General features: G+C 47.3%; 1 protein-coding gene across 3 annotated transcripts in view; it reads left to right on the forward strand.

Moving 5' to 3' along the window:
• Positions 1–9270, forward strand: part of ASH1L (ASH1 like histone lysine methyltransferase) — a 60231-nt gene extending 50961 nt beyond the window's left edge. For 2 of the 3 annotated variants that reach the window (XM_015650095.3, XM_015650096.3), the window contains exons 20-28: positions 227–475; positions 1249–1335; positions 1567–1657; positions 2977–3115; positions 3603–3775; positions 4425–4591; positions 5440–5480; positions 6085–6389; positions 7136–9270. In XM_015650095.3, the coding sequence (XP_015505581.1) occupies positions 227–475; positions 1249–1335; positions 1567–1657; positions 2977–3115; positions 3603–3775; positions 4425–4591; positions 5440–5480; positions 6085–6389; positions 7136–7227 (1344 nt within the window). In that variant the 3' untranslated portion in view covers positions 7228–9270. Of the gene's footprint in view, positions 1–226; positions 476–1248; positions 1336–1566; positions 1658–2976; positions 3116–3602; positions 3776–4424; positions 4592–5439; positions 5481–6084; positions 6390–7135 lie in introns of those variants that run through there. The other variant, XM_033519731.1, reaches the window with a different exon arrangement.
• The last annotated feature ends 236 nt before the right edge of the window (positions 9271–9506 follow it).

The raw sequence follows: 9506 nt of genomic DNA on the forward strand, positions 1-9506 counted from the left end.
GGGCTTAGGGGCAGGATTGGGGTGATGGATGGGGAACAATCTGGAAAAATGGGAAGGGTTTACATTGATGGGCAACTGGGGACAAACTATTCTTTATGACAGGGGAGCAACTGGGGTAAACCACCTCTGAACTTAATAAAACCAAACATATGGGCGGCAACAGTGCACAGGCAGGAGCTAAACAGAAATCAGACATTTTGGGGGTTGTGTTGTGTGATTTGTGCAGAAATACTACGGCAGGAAGTCCCCGACGGGGCGGGACGTGTGCCGGCTGCGCAAGGCCTACTACAGCGCGCGGCACGAGGCCTCGGCACAGATCGACGAGATCGTGGGGGAGACGGCGAGCGAGGCCGACAGCAGCGAGACCTCGGTGGGCGACAAGGACAACGGGCACGAGAAGGACGAGGACGTCATCCGCTGCATCTGTGGCCTCTACAAGGACGAGGGGCTCATGATCCAGTGTGAAAAGTGCATGGTGAGGGGCACAAAGGGAGGCTGCTCCCCGCAGAGCTTTTTGCTAAAAGAACAATTTGATAGGTTAAATTTGATATAGGTGCCTTCACTGTGTGAAAACCACATATGTTAAATCTCCAAGGTAAAGCCTAATGTAATAGAGTACTGATCAGCACTTTAAATCATGAATCAACCTAGCTTTTATTGATTAAGTCTGATGGTTTTGATAAGTATGTGATGAATAGAGGCAAAGTCATGTATTTAAACATATTCCTTCCACATTTTTCAATTTTCTTACAGCTGCCTTTCCCTATTTCAGTTATAAACTTTTTCTTATTAAGGCAATTCATTATTACAATGAAGAAGAAACAATATAATGTGAAAAAATAACATGTTAAAGTGACTTCTCAGCCTTGCATATTGATCAAAGCAAAGCAGAACTTTTCACCAGCAGTTCCCGTGTGCTTGGGAGCATTAATTAAACCCTTCAGGCCTTTTACTTCCTCTCCACAAGAGGAGAGATTCTCTTTTCACAAGAGAAAATGCAGCTTGAGTTGTGCAGAGGAGATGAAAACTGCCCCAGCTCCTGACCTCAGGAGAGAGGAATTAATTTTAAAGTTTTGGGTTTTTACACTTACTGTTGCATGGAGATCTTGTCTGTCTGCTGACATGGTATGAAATAGTTCATAGAAAATCCTGAATTACCTGTGTGAAGCTTTTTTTCTTGCTTTTCTTAATATTTGTTGAGAAAATGAATTTTCAGGACTTTCTGAAGGGCTGTACCTGTTTTTCCAGGTGTGGCAGCACTGTGACTGCATGGGTGTGAATTCAGACGTTGAGCACTACCTGTGTGAGCAGTGTGAACCTCGAGCTGTGAACAGGGTAAAACAAAACTCTCCTTCCTGTTATTACCCTTACAAACTACAGCAGCTCCTTAAGGGTTTCTTTGTATTTATATTTAGAATTTGTACCTTTTGGGATTGAAGCATCTTTGATTTAGGTTCCATTCCACGAGGGATCAGCTTTTCTCTGTGTATTTCCAAAAGGGTGACAGCACAGTTTTGGACTGATGGTGGTGGGCAGCTCAGGATTCCCTTTCTTTTTTCCCTGCAGGAGGTTCCCATGATCCCTCGTCCCCACTATGCCCAGCCTGGCTGTGTTTATTACATCTGCCTGTTGAGGGATGATCTGCTGCTCCGCCAAGGTACGTGCTGGGCTTTCCAGCAGGGATCTCTTCTCAAAAATCCTTCCATTTTTCACAAGGGGAAGCTGCTCTCTCTCTCTCTGTGATGCTGGGAGTGATACACAGAGTTCTCACAGGCTGTTGATGAGGAAATGTTAATTAGCACAGCCAGGGCTGTCCTGGCCAGGGGAGGATGATGCTGAGCCAACTGCTGGTAGTTAACATTTATAAGTAAAGGCCAAGAAGGCTGTTAGACCTCCAGTATTTTAGTGCAGAATGGTCATTAAAACATCCAGCTCACTGCATCTGTTCCTTAAAGCTTTTCTCTTCTGGACTCTGAATTGCAGAATCTCTCCAAGGCAGCTGCCACAGCCACACAATTCAACTCACTGATTTTTCTTTATTTTCATTTCATCCTACAGATACACACAAGGTTAGAAAGATCCCTTTATCAGGAAACTGCTCTTGAATGAGTGAAGCCAGTTGATAAGTTTGCTAGAGGGGAATAGGAGAACCTTCAGGAAAACTGGGAATTAAAAAAAGGTCAAAGAACCCAGGGGAGGTTCTGTGACTTGGGACCTCCCAGGTTTTGGTCATTTTTAGATAAATAAAAGGTGGAATCTCTTCCCAGCCCTGGAAGTGCTTAAGGCCAGGTGAGATGGAGCTCTGAGCAGCTTGGTCTAGTGGAAGACATCCCTGCCCAGGGAGGTGGGTCTGGATGGTCCTTAAAATCCTTTCCAACCCAGGTCATTCTGGGATTTCACAGGTCAGAGCAGAGAAATTAAGGAGTAAATTCATTTAAGGGACAAAATTAATAAATTTAAGTTTTTTGCCCTTGGGAAATACTTTTTGATTGCCAGCAGTGCCAGTTTGTTTAGTCCTTTTAGCATTCTCTTTACCTTTCCTGAGCTCTACATCTCATTGCAATTCTGCTGGAATAACCAAAGGCTTGGGGCTTCTTGGGACAGGATTTATTTTCTTAATAGTGGTCTTCTCTCTCAAAGATTTATTCTTTACACATTGCAGCCATCACTAATTCCTACACCTTTTCCTAATCATGACTGACATGTTCACATATCCTGTGGTCTCTCATGGTTATGATTCCTTACAGGTTGTTATTTTTTCAGTCTGGACATGGAAAGTTGGGTTGTTTTTCTGTAAAGCTGTTGTGAAAAACATCTGAGTGTCCTTGGCAGGTTTGCAGTGGGCTCGTGTCGTTCCGTACAATCCAGCATTAGGTGCCTTTGTCATGTTCATTTTTAATGATTATTTCCTCTGGTTGTGGTGTGCTGGGCTCAGGCCAGGCTCTTTACAGGTGTGTCCTTTGTGTCCCTGGCCAGGTGACTGTGTGTACCTGATGAGAGACAGCCGCAGGACCCCCGACGGGCACCCGGTGCGACAGTCGTACCGCCTGTTGTCCCACATCAACCGCGACAAGCTCGACATCTTCCGCATCGAGAAACTCTGGAAAAACGAGAAGTAAGTGCAGGACAGCCTTGGAGTTGGAGACATCCCGTGTCAAAGCACAGGAATTTCGTGGAAGACTCATCTTAAGGATGCAGGAATGAGCAAGGTCCAGGTGCAGAGGTTGGGGGATTCCCAGCTGGAGCCTGCGCTCCGCAACCGCGCGGTGCAAACACGTGAGGTTGGAGGTTTAAGCAAAGGATCAGAGATAGAAATGGATGGATTTCCTCAGTGTTGGAACAGACTCTGGGTGCAGTGAGAGCTGTGAGGCCGTTCAGTGCTGTGCCCTGGCCAGTCACAGCCTGCTGTGCCCACAGAAAGCACGCTGGGAGTGTTTGCCCTCACTGCAGGCGGGAAGTGGAATATGGAACATGTGGAATATTGTGTGGCTCTGCTGTTCATCACAGCCAAGTGCAAGAGAGGGAGCTCAAAACAAAGCAGGGGGCATTGAGTGAGTTGTGTAGTGGGCTGATTTGTGTTTCTGTCCCTTTTGCACCCTCAGAGAGGAGCGTTTCGCCTTTGGCCACCACTATTTCCGTCCACACGAAACGCATCATTCCCCGTCTCGCAAGTTCTACCACAACGAGCTGTTCCGGGTGCCCCTGTACGAAATCATCCCCTTGGAGGCCGTGGTGGGGACGTGCTGTGTGCTAGACCTGTACACCTACTGCAAAGGTGAGAGTTAAACACATTCCTCAGCATTTGGAATGGGCTGTGGTGGTTTAACCCCTGCTGGAAGCTCAGCGCTACCCAGCTGCTCACTCCCCCTGGGATGGAAAAAGTTAAAACCTAGGGGTGGGGATAAAAACAGTTTCATGGTTGAAATAAATTAAAATATTGTCATAATAAAGATAGCAGTAGTAGTAATGGAAAGGGAGGTTACAGAAAGAGAGAAAGGTGTCCAGTATCTGCAGGGGCTAGAAGAAAGGTGGAGAGGGGCTCTTAATCATGAACTGGAGTGACAAGATGAGAGGGAATGGCTTCAACCTGAAAAAGAGGAAATTGAAGTTGGATACACAGAGGAAATCCTTCCCTGGGAGGGTGGGGAGGCCCAGGTTGCACAGAGGAGCTGTGGCTGCCCCTGGATCCCAAGGCCAGGCTGAACAGGGCTTGGAGCAGCCTGGGACAGTGGAAGGTGTCCCTGCCATGGCTGGGGTGGGGCTGGGTTGATCAGAAGTGTGCAGGTTCTCCTCTCGTGTCCTGCTGGGCTTCAGAACGAGAGAGCAGACAGGAGCACTCTGACAGCCCCTGCCTCGCTCACACTGTGATAAAACACATGTTTCCCCCTCAGCACATGACTGTTGTTCCCTTGTTGTGATGGCAGGGAGGCCGAAGGGTGTGAAGGAGCAGGATGTTTACATCTGTGATTACCGCCTGGATAAATCAGCTCACCTCTTCTACAAGATCCACCGGAACCGCTACCCCGTGTGCACCAAGCCCTACGCCTTCGACCACTTCCCCAAGAAACTCACGCCCAAGAGGGATTTCTCAGTAAGTGGGTTTGTTCTCAGCTTCCCAACCTGCTTTTGGGAGAGTGGATGGAGTTCTGGAGAGCCCCTGACTGTTGATAAATGAAGTTTGGTCAGGCAGAGAAAGCTGATCCTTTGGGTGGGGGTCAAGGAACAGTCCCTTGTTCAAGGGGAAACTGCCTCAAGCTGTGCCAGGGAAGGCTCAGGTTGGACATCAGGAGGAATTTCCTGATGGAAAGGGTGGTCAGGGTTAGCAGGGGCTGCCCAGGGAGGTTTGGAGTCCCCATCCCTGGAGGTGTCCAAGCTCTGGGCTGGGGACAAGGTGGGGATCGAGCACAGCTGGGACTGTGGATGGGTTGGGATGGGTTGGGAGAGCTTTTCCAACCTCAATCATTCCATGATTCTGTGAGCATGCACAGCCTGGGGGAAGAGCTGGCTGCAAAGAAAACCTGGAAAGAAAACTGGGTGTAACAGAAGCTGCAGCTGAGAGACAAAGAGGTGCTCAAGGGATGGTGATGGTGAGCTCAGAGAGGATCTCAGAGCAGTAGAGGTGGCAGATCTGCAAACCTTCTGCAAGTGAGCTCTGTTCTTCCTGGCTTTGGAGAAGGTTCCAGACTCGTGCTGTGCAAAGATGATTTTTATCATGATGGTGTGTGGCTTGAAATTTATTTAGAAGATGTGAAGAATCAGACAAGTCTGGCTCTAATTTATCTTGTTACATGGTTGTGCCTCCTCCTGGGAGGTCTCTTTGAGTACACCAGCATTTCCAGAGTGTCCTGGACTGGCACTTTCAAAGCATTTGATAGACCAGCCCTTCCTTCCACTGTGAATTTGATTTGGTATTGATCATAATCTTCATTGTTATTGCAGCCTCATTATGTGCCAGACAACTACAAGAGAAACGGAGGCAGGTGAGGCTCCTCTCCCAGACTGTTGAGAAGAGATGAAATAATTCTGTTTGTTTGTTGTGCCCACTCTCCTCCTGCCCCTTTCCCCTGGGTGCTATGGAAATAAGAAGTTTAAATTATTTAAAGCTCTCTGAACTTTGAGAGAGATAAAAGGGAACAAGTGAGGAGGGCTAGGCAGTAATAATGTACATCAGGAAAGGAAAGGAGCCGTTTGAAAGTCAGAAAAAAGCAGCTGAGTGAGGAGATGCCCAAATCAGGAGGCTCCAGCCTTCCCAGGCTGAGGAACCCAGGTCCTGGACCTGCTGCCTGTGGTGCATTCAGAGCCCAGGTCTGGTGGAGACTGCAAGAACATCCCACTAAGGGCTGGGCCAAGCTGCTTTTGGAGGTAAAAATCTTTTACAACTGAAAATAAAAAGCCTTTTTTTTTTTTACAAAGCTGAGTTTGGTGAGGTGCAGATAAAGTTATGGTATGGGTGGGTGTGAGTGCAGGGATTGAGGGAGGAAATGGAGCTCCAGAGAGCTCATGGATGAGTCCTGGACTCGCTGGGAATTGTCCTTTCAGACGAGTGTTTGAAAAACTGCTGTTTAAACCCCTCTTCTCTGCAAGGTCATCCTGGAAATCCGATCGCTCCAAACCACAGATCAAAGACTTAAACCAAGAGGAAGATTCCCTTCCCCTGATGGAAGAGGTGCTGGGGGCCCCTGAGCAGGCTCCAGGGGAGCTGCCCAGCCCCGAGGAGCCCGACAAGGAGCCGGTGGCCAGCGAGAGCTGCGAGGCTGACAAGAAGGGGGACACCGAGAACCCCTCGGACACGAGGCCGCTCTGCAGCCCCGAGGAGCGGCGGCACCTCCAGAGGGAGAGGCTGAACCAGATCCTGCTCAACCTCCTCGAGAAAATCCCAGGGAAAAACGGTGAGAGTTCAGGCTCTGCTTGCACAGCCCCAGCTCTCCTGCTGGGTCTGGGGTCCCTTTGCTGAGCTGTGTTAGTAAAATTAATGTTTTTGTCTGAATTTCTTGCTAGTGGGCATTAGGAAAGTCAGTTTTCTTTGCAGCCACGTTTTCCTTTGCAACAGAAATCCATTAAACCCAAGTGAAATTTCTCACACCTTTGTTTTGTATAATATTTTTAATAACCACAAAAACTTCCCATAAACTAATTCCCACCCCCCATCATTCCATATTTACAATATGGAGATGGAGAAACTTAACAGACAAGCCAGGAAAGACCAAAGGGAATTTGTAAAGTCTGTTTTTACCTTTCATGAGCTTTTGGGTTCTGAGACAAGTAGTTCTTGTGTGAGCTGTGGGATAAGGGGACAGGGGTTCCACTGGTGAAGTGTGTCCCTGCTTTTAAAGCCCTGCCCAGCCTCTTCCAAATTCTGGCAATGCCACTCAGTCATGGACTGATGCTTAATTTGGGTTGGGAGGATCTTTGGAGGTTGTGTGGTCCAGCCATGGCTCAGGGCTTGTCCAGGGCTGGTTTGGATTTCCTTGATAGAAGCAGGAAAAGGGAAACAGGAATTTTTGTGTTGGAGGAGCGATGGGAGGTGGCACTCAGTGGGGGTCACAGGTTGGAGCTGATGACCCTGGAGGCCTTTTCCACCCTCTCTGATCCTGGAAAGACTGAACTCCCCTTCTGCCCCTGTGCTCTGTTGCAGCCATCGATGTCACCTACCTGCTGGAGGAGGGCTCGGGACGGAAACTGCGGCGCCGCACTCTGAGCATCCCCGAGAGCAGCTTCAGGAAGTGACCCAGGAGGGGCAGCCGAGCTCTGGGGTCTGTCACTGGGGCTGGGGGGCCAGAGCCCAGCCCGGGGAAGGAAGGAGGGCAGCAGCAAACTGACAAAACTACAAACAGTAGCACGTGGGGGGCCGGGCCGGCGCGGCGCCCACCCTGCTCTGCAGTGCTCTTGGTGTGTGTGTTGGTGGGCGTGCCTTGTATTGATGTTAGGTACTGAGGAAACCTCGTGGTTATTGTCCAGGATGGTCAAATTTAATTTATTTTTGCTTGATATTCCCACTCAGAGGAAAAAAAAAAAAAAAGGAAAAAAAATTTTAAAAAAAAGTAAATAAAAATGGGGAGGGCAGAGGAAAAGGACTGAGTTGCTCTGAGGAGGATGTTCCCCACGGTCACTGCTAACCTGGGATTGTTCCAGCTGCCCACGCCAGGGAAGGGAATCCAGGAATCCAGAGGGGACAGGAAAGGCCCAGTGGCTCAAAAGGAAAAGCTGCCCTAAAGCTGTGGCCTCTGATTTGCACAAGAAGAGAGAAACGTCCCCAGCTTCGCCGTGGGACAAGCCCAGCACGTGTCCCTGTGGTTTGTGCCAAGGAGAAGCTTCCAGAAGCCCTTGGAGCGGGGCAGGAGCGCTGGGATGAGGCACTTGCTGTGCAGGGGGATGGGGCAGGGTGTGAGTTTTTTCACTTTTTTTCTGCAGAGAAATTTTATAAAAGCAAAGTCAGCTCCTGACGCCACCATTGCTGTTGGTTTTTTTGATAAGCTGTGGTTCTCGTGTGTCTCGTGTGTTGTGCAAATAAAACAAACAAAAAAATCTGTTAAAAAGAGAAAAAAACACAAAAAAAAAAAAAAAGAAAAAAAGAATCCCCAAGGACCCTTTCACTCCGTGCCCGTCAGGCAGTATCCGAGCGAGTGTTTGTCGTGAGCTGTAGAATTTATCAACTGCTAACACTACCCTCGTGTGCTGGTGGAACGTCCCGGGGCAGCGGCCCCGCCCCTGTCGCGATTATCGCGATTGTCCCGACAGCCCCGGGCCGGGCCCGGCGGCCCCGCTGCCCCCGGACGGTGGCTTTGCTTTCCTGTCTCAGACATGCATATCCAGTCCTGTTTTAGGTGTTCTTATAAGAAATCCGGTTTTTAATGTGCCAAGTTGTATATATCTGCTGCGTGGATGTAAAGCAATACCGTAGTTACATGTTCCTTTTTATGGACCAAGCTCGTCCTAATGTACATTCTTGTTATTATTATAATTATTTTACTCTTAGTGGAACATGACTCATTCCATTAACTTTTATGTGTTGATTTAAAAAGAGAAAAAACAAAAAAAAAAAACACACAAAAAAAAAAAAAAGGAAAAAAACCCTTTGAGAAAAAAAAAAATATTTTATTAAAAAAAAAAAGAAATAAGAAAATAGTTTGGAATATTTTCTTACTGTAGAGAAGCACTGTACAGTACCAGGAACCCTGAGTATAAAATACTCGTGCGTGTAGTAGGAATTTCGCATGTCCAAACCCTCGAGTCGTCTCATTTAGTTTCAAACAGAAATCATTGTCTCCAATGGTGTTAAACACTAAAAAGTTTTTAAAAAAAAAAATAAAAAAAAATAAAGTGCGTACAGAAGCGAGACACTAGCTCTGTCATTTTATCTTTCTTTTGTTGAAAGACTAAACAAAATGTTTTTTAGACAATCAAATGTTAGGTAAGTGCAAAGAATTGTTTTTTCTTACTGGTGTAGAAATTAATGACTTTTTTTATTTTTTTGGTTATTTTATAATACTGAGCAGACCCGTGTGTCCCCAGGATCGCCGCCGGAGTCAGGAAGCACTACGTTACTGCAAATAGAGCTGAACCTTAGTCTGCATGGGTGTAGGCTGTGTGATTGCTGAAAATAAATGCTGCTAATATATTTCCTTTTTACAAAGCATATCTAAATAGATCATTGTTTTGATGTTAATCTTTGTAAATTATGTATTACCAATTTTAACATTGGATGTAATTGCATAAAAAGCCTGCATCTCAATCCTGAGAGTCTAGTATTAAATGGAAAATCTTTTCCTACGGCTGGCTCGGGGGGTTTTCTTTGGTGCCAGAGGGCAGGAGAATCCTGCCTGGATCTGTGAGATCAGTGAGATCCATGAGATCCATGGGATCTGTGAGATCCATGAGATCAGTGAGATCCATGGGATCAGTGAGATCCATGGGATCAGTGAGATCCACGGGATCTGTGAGATCCACGGGATCCGTGAGATCAGTGAGATCAACAGGATCAGTGAGATCCACGGGATCAGTGAGAT

The sequence above is a fragment of the Parus major genome, chromosome 25LG1 (assembly GCF_001522545.3).
Source record: "Parus major isolate Abel chromosome 25LG1, Parus_major1.1, whole genome shotgun sequence".
Classification (NCBI taxonomy): Eukaryota; Metazoa; Chordata; class Aves; order Passeriformes; family Paridae; genus Parus; species Parus major.